Source organism: Parasteatoda tepidariorum, chromosome 6 (genome assembly GCF_982258835.1).
Source record: "Parasteatoda tepidariorum strain Cologne lab strain chromosome 6, Ptep-v5.0, whole genome shotgun sequence".
NCBI classification, from domain to species: domain Eukaryota; kingdom Metazoa; phylum Arthropoda; class Arachnida; order Araneae; family Theridiidae; genus Parasteatoda; species Parasteatoda tepidariorum.
In genome coordinates, this window is record NC_141760.1 from 38,166,532 (window position 1) to 38,184,678 (window position 18,147).

At 28.8% G+C, this 18,147-nt stretch overlaps 1 protein-coding gene across 4 annotated transcripts in view; it reads right to left on the reverse strand.

Annotated features, from left to right (window-relative positions):
* The window catches only part of LOC107444059 (putative sodium-dependent multivitamin transporter), a 54,215-nt gene that overhangs the window by 13,489 nt on the left and 22,579 nt on the right, over positions 1-18,147 (reverse strand). For 3 of the 4 annotated variants that reach the window (XM_016058125.4, XM_016058122.5, XM_087165675.1), the window contains exons 2-7: positions 11,515-11,889; positions 10,446-10,511; positions 8,249-8,368; positions 6,608-6,762; positions 4,661-4,801; positions 2,628-2,766 (exon numbers count right to left, since the gene is read on the reverse strand). In XM_016058125.4, the coding sequence (XP_015913611.1) occupies positions 2,628-2,766; positions 4,661-4,801; positions 6,608-6,762; positions 8,249-8,368; positions 10,446-10,511; positions 11,515-11,856 (963 nt within the window). In that variant the 5' untranslated portion in view covers positions 11,857-11,889. Of the gene's footprint in view, positions 1-2,627; positions 2,767-4,660; positions 4,802-6,607; positions 6,763-8,248; positions 8,369-10,445; positions 10,512-11,514; positions 11,890-16,888; positions 16,997-18,147 lie in introns of those variants that run through there. The other variant, XM_016058124.5, reaches the window with a different exon arrangement.

Genomic DNA, 18,147 nt, shown 5'->3' on the forward strand with positions numbered 1-18,147 from the left:
AAAATATTATTGTTCCTTAAAATAAATCAAAGCAATTTAAGATAAATCAAAAATAAATTGAAATCGAAAATGAATTTTGAACAGCTACATCAAATCAGATTTGAAACTACATCTAACTTCTTAATTTTCTAATTTTGAACTAAAACCAAGAAGATTCTTTTTTTATCAACACTCGAATATAAATTTGCTTTTAAAGGATTAAAAATTATTTCCTCTTATCAACATTGATAAACAGTTTTCCCGTTTTGCAATTACGACTGTATAAAAGTACTTCGTTTCTTTCTAATTTTGAACTTCAACATATTACGCTGTCAAAAATTTTCTTGTGTCTAAGCACCGAAAATGTTACAACTACTTTACATAAAGGGGTGTTTCACTAAGTGTCCCACGATCAAGGATAGTTCCAGGTGTTATTCCGCACGATTTTTGTAACGTAGCGCCCATTATATTCGTTATTAAGTTGCGCTAAAATTTATAATTACAGTAAGATATGATAAACATAATAATTAGCAAAATACTTTTGCGATACAATATAAAACAAAAATCCTAATTTAGGATACTTGTGTACAGTATTTCTTAAAATAAAATTAGTTTGTTAATCAAACATACACACAACTCAGACAAAATATTAATATGAATTTGAGAGCAATCGAAGAGAATAAAAGTTAATTATTGTATAATAATCTTTCAAAATTGACAGATGTAGACGACTACTACAATAATTGAAATAATCATCTACAATCATTATTTTTATCAATCAATAAAAAGGATCGAATTTAATATGCTATAACTAGTTTGTCAATTCAGTCGGTCAATTCAGACAAGTAGAACTCACATTTTACTCATCACCCGAACATTTTATCATTTCTAGAAAGCAAACAGTCATCTTGACCGCCATATTGTTAAGATTTTGAAATTGGACAAATCAAAAACAATTATTCTCCAAGCAACTACTAATGGTCCAAAAACATTTGTTATACAAGTAAAACACGCCCTACCACTATATCACTCAAGAGTTTAGTTAAATAATTTAAATATACGATAATTATCACCAAATTTCGTAGGAAACCAACAACGATTGATTTAAACTTTATCAATTATTGCTGTTAAGATTTAAAAACATCCTTTGAAGCGTATAAGAGCGCTCGAAATGGTTATTAACGTGAAATAAAGTATTCATTCACACAAATTTTAGAAATTTTTTCAACTTTATATTCGCATAGATATTTTGTATTTTATTTTATAACCATCGTTGAACAGCCGACCCAATTTTTGGATTTACGACTACTAATGTTCAACGCAGTAGCTTTGTAATTTTGAATCCTATCCAGGGAATTCCAGGATCAAATATTCGGAAAAATTTGCCTCCGTGGAGGAATTTTGATGAAACTAACCCCATTTGCGTTACACGCAGAGGAAAACCGTGAAAACCTCCCAAGGTTATCCTGATGGCAAGGGGACTCTAACCCATGATACGTCTACCACTGAGGATATTTCACGTCAGCACTGTGGTCGGTGCGAGCCGAATGTTGAATTCGTATTCGACCAGCTATTGTTGGGATTCGAACCCAGTTCACCTCATTGGAAGGCGAAAGCTCTATTCTCTGAGACATCACGGCTCCAAATTTGGACAGAGTGGATGATACTCCAGAAATAACTCCTCGACCTTGCACTAGGGGAAATTCTAAAACTAAACTAAACTCAGTGGCGCGCCAGCCCATAGAGGGCCAAGGCCTACTGTGCCCATCTCAGTTTTCTTGACTTTGGGCTCTGGGGTGCAGGAGCAGATGTTCCGGTCAGGTGGTCAGATGAACGAGGAACCCCAGTGTTTACTTCCCAAGCATGCTTGGTACTCATTTATCGACCGACCCACTGAAGGGATGAAAGGCTGAGTCAACCTTGCCCGACCGGAGAATCGAACTCAGGACCTGTGGCATGGGAGCGTAAAGCGCTACCACTTAGCCACCGGGAGTCCTAGGGGAAATTCACCGATTTGAATAACTGTTAGATATTTTTTTTTTCTATATTTAGTTTGATTTCATCAACTTCTTCGAAAACGTATACACATTAAATTTGAGACTCCATAACCTTCCAATTTTAAACTTAACCTAGTTGGTAAGGAAATTTCAAGATCAAACACTAGTGCAAACATGCCATCTTGGAGGAAATTTTGAGTAATGTAGCTGGCAAGTGATGTACAATGAAAGAAAAATAACGAAGTCCTTCCATGTTGAGCTAGATAAAAAATTGGATATTTTTTTCAGCATCATGATTTGCGTGAGTGAAAAGCTGATACGAATTAACCATCCACAGTCCGGATTTGAACATGAGTCACTAACTGGTAAGTGAGTGCGATCATTTACAAATCATGCAGCTTCAAGTAAAAACTGTGAAAGAACTTCGAGTTTTGAAATGTTTTTAGATTAGTATCAGAATATTCAGTGTTTTAATACCAAATTTGTCTAAACTACGCCAACGGTTAAAAAGTATTTTATTTCAGAAGTTTTATGTTAAGTAATCAACGCTCTTTTTTAAGGTAAGGAGAGTATTGAGTGTGACTTATCTTTGGTACTTAATTAGGAAATTAATTACTTGTATTAATTTAATTAGGCAACTGAAAGATTTACTTGATCAGCCGAAGAAATTCCAGTGACGTCACTTCTTAATAAAGGATCACATCCAGCGAAGTTTGCATAGATCACCAACCCACATGTATAAATTGTGTAATACATTAGTAAATTCATTGGAATGCTGATAACAAGTGCCCTGAAATAAGTGATAAGTAAACAAACATTCATATAAAAGAAAAAAGAATATGCCAAATAAACAAAAATATATCGTTGTAACGCAAAATATAGATAAAATCTTTAAAAATAAATAAAATATTATTAAAAAAAATAAGATATAGTAGAAATTTAAAAATTACTATAATATATATATATATATATATATATATATAGACAGGTATAATCGAACTATTATTCGTGAAATTATTTTTGATGCTTCGAATGAAATTTTTGGTCAAAAGTACTCAGACATTTGAAATTAGACACTAAATTTAAATATTTTTTTTTTAAACTTTTGAACAAATATTACAATATTCAGTCCAACTTTCACTTTCATAATATTTTTTTCAGATAAAAAAATTCTTAAAATATTTACCTGCATTTAATATATTTTCTTGCAAAATCCTAAATGTAGAAAACAATTACATTTTGAAAACCGATTAAATGAAAAAATAACTATGCTTTAAGTCAGAAACAAAGAGTGAATTGAAAGTGTGTGAAAATTTTCGTTTTAATTATTGATTCAAGAAATTCTTGCATGTTAAATACCAAAAAAATGATGTAATGCCTTATAGTAATTGAAACAAAATACGAAATAAACTGTAAGTGTACAGCCAATTATATTTTTATGTTGCGTAAATATTAGTATAATCACAGAAAATCAAGTCACTGACCTTTATCGAAATGGCACTCGTGACTCATTGCAATTTCTTTCAAATAAATACGAAAAAATGAACATGCTATCATTTATGTACCAACGGTTCCCAATTGTTTTCGTCTATGGAACCCTAATTAATCAACCCTCTTTCGGTGAAACTCCTACTTCATAAATAAAGTTCAAAAATACTTCTTAAATAAAGATAAAGTTAAAAAATTAACAATAAAATTGAAGGTAATTAATTTGAAGTTTTAGTGTATAAGAAACTATAATTAAAATATTTAATTAGTGGAATGAAAATAAAGTTTTTTCATCTTTTTATGATTAATAATTAATTAATTTAGGTTTTATGACCGACAGTTAAATTTTAAGTCCTTGTGCTGTATCTAGTCATGTTAGGAATTTGTTTCTGCTGTATATACATAAGCTGAAAATAATTTTAAAAATGAAGCCAAATTATGGTTTACTTCGAAATGAAAACTTAGAGCTGCTATAAGCGTTAAAAATGTTTATTACGGATACATGTTTCTTTATTTAAGAATTTAGTTACTTTAATTTGCGAAGCGTGATAGGAAATACTAAAAGAATATTTTATAAATGCTTGTTTTTTCATAATTTGTAGAATATATTGTGATTAGAAATGTTATATTTTCCTTTTAAAAATGTTATTTCTATTTGATTAACATTTTACTAAGTGATTTCATAAAGACAACCACAAGATTAAATTACAAATTGTATGTTGGATCTAAATATATTCATAGGTTTCAAAATTCATTACTGGTTATAAAAGGACCTAACTTGGGGAAGACCTTTACCTTCTCCACGGAACCCTCGAGTTCCGCTGTTTTTATACGTTATAAGGTTTTTTTCTCCTATTTTCAATGCTTTTTAAAAATTAATTATTAGTTTTTATACAATAATAACTTTATCTTAGTTGCTTATAATTATGAGTCTTTCAAAAAAAGGCACGTATGCAAAGAAAAATGTTCTTAATATTTCAGAATATTAATCGAATAACATCAAAAAGCTAAAGTTACCTGTAAATATCACTTAGTGTTTTCATGCTCAATTGATTATGTTACATTTTTCATTCGATTGCGTAATGTTATATAACTTATAAAGTTGTCAACCACAAATTCAAGTTTTATAGTTTACATAATTGATTAGCAGATAAATCAGAAAAAAATATGAAAAATTAATAAAAAATTGCACTTACAACTGCGATCTTTTCAGGGAGCTAACACACAACAGCCGTTGCACTTGGGTTTGATTAGCACCACATGTAGTTAAACCATACATAAAACCTCCAATCAAGGCACTCCATACTGTAAATCTCAAAGTTGGGTCAAAGGTTGTGCTAAAAATATTAATATATTTTTTTAAGATTAAAGAACATTTAATTGGAGAAGAATAACGTAGTAATCTTAGCTACTTAATAGTAGTAATCTTATAGTTATTCTTTTAATGCGTAAACAAAATTAAAATAATTAAAATTAAAAGAATGACACGCTTAAGAAAATTAGAACTTATAGATAAACTTGAGATAATTGATTAATTACGGACTGGCACTGATAGAATGAATATGATAGAGATCAAATATTTAAAAGCAGCATACAAACTTCATATCGAGTGATTTATTTTCGCAAAAATTTTTTTTTTGAAATTATTAAATTTAAAAAGAAAATGTTTGACTAAAATATATTTTAGCTTTATTAACGTAGGGCATTTCAATATCGTAAGTCATTTCAATAACGTGAGACGTTTCAATAAAGTTTCCAATTCATTACACAAATCAAAAATGTTTCTCATTCCTGAATTTCCTACATTTATGTCCATTTAGGTTTTATTTTTATTTCCTGTTTAACATTTTTAGGGAATAATTGTGTAATTTTTAATACGTATCGTAGAATAAGAAGGAATTACTATTATCGAACATTAAAACCTCTTACATTTAAATATTACATTTAAAAAAATGCTTTAAATGTCTTCAAAAAATATTCAAACCTTTTACGTTTACACGTTTTAGAAAAATAAACATGCCGGAAATAGAGTAAAAAAAATCAATTACTAATTTAAAGTTGAGGAGCTGTTTGTTGCACAAATTTAGACGATGTGTATAAGAAAGTTGAAATACGTTTTCTATTACGCTATTACCTAATACGCTATACGCTAATACGCTATACCTAATGCGTTATACGCTATTTACCTAAATAATTGGACCTGAAATCAAAGGCTAAAGAAAAACAGTCCTTTTAGTCATGTTAAATCACAACTGCTAATCGCTGATTTCAAATAGTAACACCTATAGTTATTCCATTGTAAGAAGACGATCGACCTTAGAACGCTGAGATCTCATAGAGAATTTCAACGCTGGCATGTCATTGTGCTTTTCCCGTGCCTAACAAAAACTGTCTAAACGTTCCGCAAAACCTCTATATTTTAGCTAAATGACTCGTACCATGATTTGTCTCTTACAATTGTCTTCAGATAATGAATGGACTATTATAATGACCATCGAATCGTTAACTTTAAAACTATTATTTATTGCAAGTTATTTAACTGCTAACCAATACATTTTTAAAAGAGTTCTTTAGATAAATAATCTTGAATTTTTACGAATTTAGTAACTCAAAATATATTTTTACGAAAATAGCTCTACGACTACATAATATTTGAATTTAGCATCTTTCATGATATCACAATCTCAAATGAGTATATTGGTTAGTGAAGATGATATATTAGCAATCAAAAAGTGTTAAACGGCTCTGTAATTTTTGATCTAAATTGAAATACAAAACCAATATTTTATATTTTATACTTTACTTGTTCATAAACAACATTAATATAGCCTCTAAAATGATTCCAAACTTTAGTAAAAAAGTTTCTTTTTGTTCTTTAAAAAGAATCATTTATAATAATAAGAGAGAGGAAAAAAATACCATTTGTTTAAAAAACAGTGTAGTTATTTACCAAGTTATTTTTTTTTATTATTGGTAACTTTTTCTTAAAATATATATAAAGTGGTTCAGTTCTAAAGCAAGGTTCATTTTGTCGCCATATTTTAAGTCTCTTCATATTTCGATAATATTATATGAAATGAATATTATTATTCTAAAACTGTATGAAAATGCCCAGTAAAACCAATAAAATGCATTTTTCTCACTTGAAAAAGTTCAATCGTCCACCTTTTCCAGCAATGTTCAACATCTCCTGAAATCCCCCAACATCGATAGATCCTTTGATAATAACTGACAATAAAGCAAAGAACATCAGTATAGATTGAAATACATCAGTCCACAAAACAGCTTTCATTCCACCCTATAAAATATATGATTAAACTCTAGATGCGTTGCCACTTAACATCTCATGTACTTAAACACAGTAATGGAGGTTTACTTTATAGTCAGTCCGGACTACTATTTTTACGATTTTTTTATAACATTTTTGTAAATTCAATGCCTAAACTATTATGGTGAATTCATCTCACAAATTACTTAAAATTATTGTTTTAAGGAATGTATCTCAACCACAAAATAAGCCACTTGCTGTTAGTCATGCTGCAAGACATAGTTTACGAGTTTAGTTTTGCTACTACTCACTCTCCGATGTTGTAGAAATTGTCTCGTTCTTTTTTCTTCTCTTTTTTCTTGATCCCATTGTTTATGCCGTTGTACTGTTTTTCAATTCATGCTTGTGTTACTAGATCATTTTTAGACTCTATAAGGTGCTCTATAATTACCATCATTACCCTTAATATATATTATTAGGATTAATTAAAAGTGAAGACAAAAATATATTGACATAGAAGCTCATAAATTAATACTTAAGTGAGAAAGAGAAACTATGTTGAAATCTGGGGAACTCCATTTAGAAAAAAATGGAATGTAATTTGAAGATATTTTTAATAATTGTCCTTGAACTTCTCAGAGTTTCTTCCATCAATCAAAAAATAATTCAGTATTTTGACCCTTCAGTTTTATTTTGTAAACCGAAGAGTGAATAATTTTTAAAATTCAGTTTTGACCAGGATTTTGAAAATATGTGTGAAAGGCAGAGGTTACAGAGCGCAATTAAAGTGATTCCAATAAATATTCGTAGATTTCCTTGCACAAAGTCATTACAAAAAATGCTTGTTACAACTCTTAAGAATAAATTACAACTGTAATTGATGCCAAAAGCTATGCATTTATAATTAAAATATTATTATTATAATTTAATTCTCTCGCATAACCCTTTTTTTAAAAACTCAATCTAATCAAAAATTCGAAAAAAGTAATATTTATAATCCCCGAAACAGCTCTTTAGCTTATTTACAGTAAAAAATTTTACAAGTTAGATTTCTTTAAAATCCTAACTTCATGATTTAGGATTTAAAATATAAATTTTTTTATAAACTTCTCCAATAAATTATGAATAATACATAAGAAATACTCATGAATATTATACATATAAGAACACTTAAATATCAATATTAATTTTGATTTATTACCATTATTTACCTAAGATTGAGATATAGATTTAGATTACTTTAGCAAGAAGTTAAACAGAAGAATTTTATTAGATTTTGCATTTTACTTGAAAACAAAAATAATTTGTTTTGCGAAGGAATTTAAGCAACTAAGACTGCTAGAAATAAATCAAGTTATCTATTTTGTAAATTAGAAAGGTTAAATTATATAAGGGTAAATCATGCATAAAAAACAAATCAATTGTAACTGCAAAATATTTTTTCATGAAAACAAATGTTACAAAAATATTCCTTTAATAAAAATATATTTTTTATTTGGCTTGAATTCGAACTTACCAAAGTACAATAAAAGGCACACACAATACCAACTAACAAAATGGATATAAAATGTGACAATCCACTAACGGCACTGAGAGCAATTGAAGGTGAATAGAGACCAACAGACATAAATAATACCTGTGAAAAAAAAGTATACATATATTGTAAGTATAAAAGCAAAAACTAGTTAATTATTTATTTAAAGAAGGTATTTAGGTTACAGTACAAAAAAATACTATTTTGATTTACTTTTTAGAATAATTTGTGTATTTTTAGTTAATTTTATAAGTTGAATATCTTCCAAATCCTTCCCCCAACCCAGACAGACAGACATGCATGCATGCATGCATATATATATATATATATATGCATATATATATATATATATATATATATATATGCATATATATATATATATATATATATATATATGCATATATATATATATATATATATATATATATGCATATATATATATATATATATATATATATATGCATATATATATATATATATATATGCATATATATATATATATATATATATATATATATATATATATATATATATATGCATATATATATATATATATGCATATATATATATATATATATATATATATATATATATATATATATATATATATATATATATATATATATATATATATATATATATATATATATATATATATATTAAGCCGACCTAGCTGTGGCCGAGTGGTTAGCGTGCCTGACTGCGGGTTCGAATCCTGCTCAGGGCATGGATGTTTCTTTCTCTCTGTATTCTATGTCCTTTCTCCTTTGTGTGTGATTGTGTGAATGTGACCCGCCCTATAAACGGGTTTGTTGTTGTGCGACGTGGGCGACCCTGCTCCACCGCCGTGGCTTCGCCACAGGTGCCCACTGGGTAACGAGAAGAGAGTAGCAGTTCTGGCATTTCTGTGGCCAATGGGACAACCCCCAAGTGCCCGCCATTAAAAAATATATATATATATTTATTTTAATAGAATATAATTCTATAGTATAGTTAATTATCTGAAGAAGCCATTTTGTTTGCAGAATGCTTAATTTATTATTATTATTCAAATGTTTAAAATTGTTAACTTAATTCAAGAGAGGAAAAACCACGAGACAGAAAAAAATGAGCCAAGAGAAAACCTAAAAAGAACGTAGTGGTCAGCATGTTACCGAATGTCTCAGGAGGACGTATAAGTTATAGTTAGTAAGTAGTGAAATTTGAATTAGTCTCAAATATTAAATCTAAGAGGGGGGTGGCTCAGGGGATAGATCGTTCGCCTCCCAATTAGGTAACCCAGATTTGATTCCCAATCACCGCTAGGTGGCTGGTTTATACGAATTCTGATCCCGAATCGCACCGGCCACAGAGCTGGTATAAAATATCCATGGTGGACGATGGTTCATGGGTAAGAATCCCACTCAGATCGAACTATCCATGGGAGGTTTTTGTGGTTTTCCCTTCCATGAAACGCAACTCCGGATTAGTTTAAACAAAAAGTCCTCTACTAAAGTCATGCAGGTTGTTCCAATACTTGATCTAGGAGTGCTCTTGTCTTCTGAGTTGGAATCAAAATTATAAAGCTATGGAGTTGAATTGTGATAGTCATAAACTAAGAATTGGTTCAGCTGTTCAACGTTGGTTATAACATATAAAATATTAAATCTAGTAAAAATAAGATAATTTTTGAATTAGTGTTCATTGTGTTGATACTTTCGTATTGTTTGATTTTTCAAATTTTTATCAGAGTTTAAATAGCCATTCACCAAATACCTTGTGCAATTATAATTTTTCTAATAATCCTGATGAATGTTAACAGTTAATGTATCTTGATGTATGTTACTTTAACTCATTCTCTTTATGAAAGCTAATATCGTGTTTGACTGTGCACGGATGATTTCAAGGCTTAAAACTTAAGTATTTTACAATAGGAAAGCCTTAGCTCAATAAAACATTTTTTGGAAAATTTCGTTGCAATTTTATTTAAATTTATATAACGCAATAATTAACAATACATTACGAAGCTGTTAAGTACATTGTTAAAAAAATAGAAGTGTATTAGGAGAAAATACATTACTGGAGACTTCAAAAGTCACATAATTAAAAACCAATTTATTTCCTCGCTCTAAATGAATATTTATAATGGAAGTAAATTTTTAAGAATTTCAGAAAAAAGAAAATTTTTTATCATACGTACCATTTGGATTATAAATAAGCCAGATATAATAGTTCGAGTGGTTTTTCCAAATCTTCTTTCTAAGTACTACCATTGAAATAAAATTAATGGAAAAATATTAGTTAGACGCATTTGGAACAATTAATTATAAAAATATCAATTTTCATAATTAAATAATATATTTCTTATTTTAAAAATAATTTAAAATACTGATCTACACAATTCAATAAATAAAAATTGCAAAATCTGAGATTTGAACTTAAGAGTTTGCACTATATCCAATGTTATGGCTCTCTCTGCAAAGCAGGCAATTTTCCTAGCCACAATCAAATATAAATCCTAGAGCCTATTTCCAAAATCTTTAATAAAATGGATCAAATAGAAGAAAAAATCAATTTTATTTTTATTTTTCTTGGCAAAAAATTTTTTTGACTTACCCAAGAATACATACATAATAATAGTAAAAATTATTACGGGAATATTTATAGCATATTTCAACTACTACGTAAAAAAGCACTTTTAAGATTGCGTAAAAAAGCCAAAGTTGAATACTCATGTTTATTATTTTGATAGTTTTTAAATTTTCATTAATTTAAATAATTTCTTCATTTATAGCAGTACAAATAAAAAAATTGAAATTCATAACTTTTTTTGCACACTAAGTAGTCATAATAATCATCAAAAAGTTATTGAATGAAAATAGTTAAATACGTTATAATGAATTACTATTTAATATTTTCAAAACACTGCTCACTAAAAAAATTGTAAATAAGTAATTAAAGATTTTTTTAAAAATCCAGCATAAAAAATTATAATTAAAACTAAAATAAAAAAGACTAAATGGCTTTGGTAAATCATTCAAGGAATCAATCCAATTGAGTATATCTAAATTTTGGTTTATTCTGGGGAAAAAAGATTCAAGACTTATTTTATGCGTCCAAAAATGCAAATCAGTAGAAAAGGTTTATTTAATGTTGATTAAAAGCATATTTATTCAGAGATGGTACATTATTGTGCTAGGCTACATAAGGATCTCATTTATCATTTTAATAATATATATATTTTTTTAAAAAAAACTAACGCAACTTACCTCATATGCACTGGTGATTTTGATCCCAAAAAACACTGGCGTATGGACGAAAGTAACTAGTATCAATGCAACAGTGAATCCCAAAGGGTAAAGATAGAGCTGTGCTCCATAGAGGTAAATTTCACCAGGAAATCCTAGAGTACCAACGGCAGTTTGCACGGTGGCCATTAAGGAAATTATGACCGGTACTAGTCCCATATTTCTACCGGCCATTAAGTATTCACCTGTAGTCCTTTGTTTGCCACCAGAAAATCTGAAGTACACACCAATAGCACCCGATATTAGAAGCATAGTTGCTACTACAAGGTAATCCCATACTTCGAATACTTCTCGAGTAGCCATGTTTATGCAATAACAGCACTATTCTCAGAAAACCTACAAATAAAAAGATATTTGTATTTTTTTCGAGGTAAAATATCTCACTGGTAAAGAGCTTATTTGAATAAATGTACCAACTACACTTATTTAAAAACATGGCGTTAGTTCTATTTTCAAGATCATATAAATTACTTCTACTTTATTTTAAAGCTATACTTTTTTTTAAATAGAGTAGGTTCCACAAGATTACGTGTTATGCGATTTTTTGGATCTTTTACACGAGGGGTGTCAAACTCAAAAGCTAACTTGGGCCAAATAAACAATGCTTAACTTTAGGTGGGCCGTAAAAAAAATCAATGTTCATAGAAACAAATATTTTTTATTTTGAATAGTACATTGTAATAAAAGTTAAATTATTTTTTACGTTCTGATACTTGACATCTCTTCTCTGCTACTATCTTTACTATTTTTAGGAGAAATTTTATTGGCCGAGACTACTTTCAAAATTTACTCAACGTGAGCGTTATTAATACGGTTTCGGACAGGAGATTTATTTCCATTCCTAACAGAAAATAATTGCTCTCAATGATAAGTACTTAATTAAAATAATTCTATAATACTAAATAATTTCATATGCGAATTTTCGAGTATTTTCAAACCTTGCGGTAAATATTCGTAAAATTCAAGCACATCCACTTCAATGAATTTTGCCTTCAGATTTGAGTCGTACTGAATCTCAATAACTTCCATTTCCATATAACTGGGTACTATATTTACTGAGAAAATATTTCTATAGTCTATATTTATTGAGAAAATCGAAGAAAACAAACAAAATTTGTCTTCCAAAGAATTAAAATCTTTAAAACTTGTTTCAAAATCTGTTCTAAGGTTTGAAATTTTTTTCTGCTTATTTTTGTTACGATGCAGTATCATCTAAACTAGATTTGTTCTTGTTGTACGTTGGGAAGTGCGTTAAATCTTCATATTTTAGTTGCCTTTCCCAAAGAAATAGTTTATATTTGAATACTTTAATTATGTCAAACATGTTTGTAATGATCTGATCCTTGCTTTGTAACAATAAATTTAAATCGGATAAGTGTTTGGTTTTATCAACCATAAAAGATAAATCTTGCACCCATATTTAATCGGAGAACAAGCTCGCATCTTGATTTTTAGTATGTAAAAACTTACATATTTCTTCTTTCGAATCCCAGAATTGTTTGAGAACCTTGAGGCAAGATAACCAACTTATCTCGCTGTAGTAGGATAAACCTGAATATGTACTATCCAATTGATAGCTTAATGTGAAACGGCCATTTCAGCCAATTTGAATTTTATATTTTCGCGCGTACAATTTAAAATATTCCGTATAGTTTATAAATAAAGTATATTATAATTTTATATGCTGGTTTCGTTTCTAATTTACAATTTCAAATTATTTTTACTTTGCTTCGGATATATTGACTGGGCCACAAAAATATTCATATCGGGCCACATGCGGACCGCGAGTTTAACACCCCTGCTTTACACTTTTCCTTTCTTGATTTTTGCAAATCTCACTTTTTCTCATCAAATATATATATATTCGAATTCTTATTGAAACATACTGCAGTGAGAGAAAGAGAGCTTTTTCCGAAACCATGGTAACGGAGAAAAGAAAATTATTGAGAGTGAGGTAATTATGTAATCTTAAGACGCCTATTCAAATTACAAAGAATAGCACACCTTAACCACTTGCTGATCACTGCTGGTTTAACAAATCGACCAGAATGAAAAGCTTCATTTTGCTGAGCATTGCGGGTGCTTACATTTACATGTTAAGGGGAACATCAGAAACTATAATTTTATACAAGTTTTTTTTTTATGAATAAAATTATTATGCATGAACAATCGATAGTAAAAGTGATACCTAAACTAATTCTCTCCCTAATTTTCGTCAATTAAGCAATTTTCTATTATAGTGATTTTTAATTTAATTCATTTATTTACTTCTCTAATTTCAAAATAAAAACTAGATTTAAACTATATTTCTTTTAAAGTTATTTTAAGATGATTATTTTGAAAATCCCTTGGTTATATTCTATGTTAAACCAAATGACAATTTGCCAGGTATAGCCTAAAATGATGTTTCATTAAGACTAAGAGCCTTACACTATACATAAATTTTAATACTGCAAGAAAATATAATTTTATTGCATATATAATCATTTCTCCAATGCCTCAAATTTATTTCTGGCATAAAACGTTTCTACAAGTATATATTATTCCTGGTCAAGCAGAAGCTTATCGCCGAAATAGTGCTAGGCTATTATGAATTGCACTCTCAAAAGTCGATGCGAGGAACTAAAAGCGCAACCTACTAGAAGAAGGTTAACCTTAGAAGCGCAACCTTCTTATAGAAGCACAATTCGCATACGGTTAGGAATGATGGTTACAATTGAAGCAATTACTGAGTGTAGTGATATCTGCAGAATCACCTGAAGTCAGACAAGACAGGAGGGACTAATCAAATAAATAAACGAAGTCTAATGCATTATACTTTAAGCCTATGAATCTCATTATGAACAATGATGAAAGTTGATTTACTATTTAAAAAAGGCCTTCATGATTTTGTAACATAATGAAGATAAATTTTGTAAACACTTATTATTATATTAATTAGTAATTTATGTTAAGCAAATGTTCTCATGTTAAATGAATGCTAACTCTTAAAATTTGGTTGTGCAATGTAGAGTTTATTGGGACATTGATGAGTCAAACTACAACATTACCATCCTAACGAAATTCTGCGAAATTATAAATAGCGTTCGAAATAGCAATAATATGTGGTAATATACAAAAGAAATATAATCATTTCTCCCCAAAAAACAAGTTATAGCGGATGTTTCGGTGAGAATTTTCGAGTAATTCTTTCTTCAATGAATAACAAGAAAATTTTTTTTTCTTTTTCCTTTGATTGGCCGAAAGGCAAAAAAGCTGAATTTCCACGTGAGTAAATTTTACGCACGTGTAATCGTTTAATAATAAATTCCAGACAATTTAAGATAATAAATAACAATGTGTTGACATAAAATTGTGTACTAATTTAGTATATAAATGATTACATCGATACTTAACATCTAGTAAAAATTAAGATTACCAATTGAAAAAATAAGGCTATGACTTTATATTTTTCCTCAGTTCACATAAGAGAATAATTATTTGAGAAACTGCCTGGTTTAGCAAATTAAAACTACTGAGAACATACATTAATATTTCATTTCTTTTAATAAATACTGCTACGTGATTTATAGCAAATATATCAGTAACATGACTTTTAAAATTATTTAAACAAGAAAATAAACTTTTACAATTGGAATCACTATGTTCATATTATAATCTAAATTAGCTGGAGCTCTGTGAAACAAATCAATAACTGTGAAGTAGAAATATATAGTAATTCCTTAACGAACAAAAATTGCTATTTTAGATTGAAAAATTACATGATAATCAGCAACTGTTTAGATAATTATGTTTCATTTGATAAGAATTTTGCATTTTATAGCATGAATAACAGCAACATTATTTTTTAAATTATGGATTTTGGTGCTGAGTAGCTCTTTTTCCAAAAAAGAATTGAATCACTTTTTAAGTGATTGCTTTCGTTTGCTATATTTTTTATGTTTGCACTATCCTTTTTTTTATTTTTGTTTAATTTCCGATTTCTGCAAATGCTTCATGTTTCACAAAACAAGGAAAAAATTCCTTTAATATGGTCAAATTGCTTGTAATGCAACTTGTGAATGAAGGGTCCTCCAGTTGGGAAAAGTTTTATATATTTCTGTAATAATAGCAAAGCTGACACAAGCAGATTGAGGATCAATTTAGTAGTTAGCTCATCTTCAGACATCTTTTGACAAATCCTACTTTTTCTTCTTTGCAAGAACGGAATGTTAGTTTTGAATATATTTTCTTCCAGTTTCGCTGATGCTATAATGGCTACATGTACTAGTAATTGTCGTTCGAAAAACACTCACCTTTATAGTAACTAATTTAAGAAAAAAAAAAGCTTACTTCTTACAAGAATCGCGATAGTTGATCTTAAAATCACGTGAATACAAATTGCGATCTTGGATGTCGTGATGTCTTGGATCGAATGAATATGAATCACGATAATGGATTTTGAAATCACGTGAATATGAAACTAGATATTCTATTTTGAAAATGAGAAAATACAAACTGCGATGTAGAATTTTTAAATCACGTAAATACAAATTACGATTCATAATTTTTTGATCGTGTAAATATAAATCATGATGCGTAATTTTTGGAACGCGTAAATGCGAATCCCAATGCCTCATTTTAAATCACAATGCGAAAATCAATGCTTGATATTATTACCGCATGAGCGAATCACGACATAGGATTTTAAACTGGCGTGACATACGAATTGCTACACGGTTTTTTAAAAACGTGTACAGACTAATCGCGATATCGGAATTTTAAATCACGTAAATACGAAAAGCTATGTTTGATATTAAAATCGCGTGGATAAGAATCGAGGTATTAGCTGATTCCGGGCTTGGGACTTCTAAAAGGCTTGTTTGAAGCAGCGTCGTCTGAATTACGAAAATACGAGCTATCTGGCGGGCGAGTAAAAATGCGTAAAATCTTATCTTCTGTACGCAAACGCGGAGAAAATAGCTAAAATAAGTGAAAATGCTGATGGGTTGGTAGCTATGTAGTTTGAATTTTCTGTTTATCTTTGAAAATCGGAAATAAATATAATTATTTTATTTCAAAGGCTGAATTTTCTGAAAAAGCGGAATAGTCATAAAAAAAGTGAAACTTTTAGAGAATCAGAGTTTTCGATAAAAATGCTGAATTTCGAGAGACAAAAGTGAAAAAAGCGGAAATCCGCTAAAAAGCAGAAAAATCTCATCTCTGAATTTGAAACTTTATTATCAACCAGCAACTGATCATAATTATCGAAAGGAAAGAAAATTATGCCATCTGTTATGCAATTTTTAATTAAAACCATATCGTTTATAGCTATTATAGATTTTTAAATACATACCAGTGTTATCCTTGGGAGTTAAGAATGATACGATTGACTATTATAGATATATAGAACCACATAGACAACCATTGGTTTGAACCATATAGACTATTTACTCTAACTTCATCTATCATTACTTCTTAAAACTGGTTATCAAAGAAAACTGACTTAACTCTTCTGACTTTTTAACCTTATCAGTGCGTGCTTTCTTGATTACATATCTTAAATATCAATAAACAGTTGAGTCCACGTGCAAAACCGAAATAAACAATGTCTTTCAAGGAACATTAGTGTCTGATGTTTAAAATCTTCTTTCAAGGCTGTTTCAGATTATTTTAATGCAACTTTATTTAATTTTTCTCAGCATAATAAAATATATAATATAAGGCAAGCAATTTAGGTATTAAATATTTAAATACTCGTTGTTCAAAAATAGCTAATGGCTGAGAGAAAATGTGTAAAATGTTTGAATGAAATTTGCACCATTTTATAACAGTCTGATCTATTTTTAAACATTGTTTTTTTTCTCAGAAATGGTTGATAAAAAGATGATTTGATAAAAGTTGATAATTTGATAATGTTTGATGATAGAACACAAAAATATTTTCTGTGGAAGCCTTTATTTATTTATTTTTTTTTTTTTTTGATGTTCGAATTTATTGTTCGATTGAATAAATAATCTACGTCAACTGACTTTTCAATAATAGAGAGCAATGACCGTTAATTTTTCGAATGTTTGCAAGTATGATTAATTCTGAACGTTACTTAATACTAGATAACTAAACATTCTATCACTGCTAATTTTATGAAATAAAGATAAGTAAAAGAATAGGAACAAAAATTGTATTGAATTAGATAGAAATTAAAGGAATTATCGAGTCTACTCAGCTTGTACAACATTGCTCAATTAAAGTTTGAAAAACCCAACTTATTAGTACTTGCAGTGAAACTAAAGCTGCCAATTTAAATGAATTTCAACTTTTACAGGGTACATACAATAAAAAATAAAAATGAAACACATTGAATAACGTTTGATTTAAAAATCAGATTTCTACCAGCTAACATGATATTTTAATAGTTCGAAGAGTAGACCTTATTATGATAATAATTGTTGTGGGGGTTGATTTTTATCTAAAATCAAACTCGGTTATTGTTATTAAAAATATTCTCTGCTGTTATTTAATTAATATACAAAAAAAAAATGCTTTTTTGATTTTTTTTTGCATTAAATTATCTTTGGATAAACGAGTTTCATGATTATGGACAAAAAAAAACAG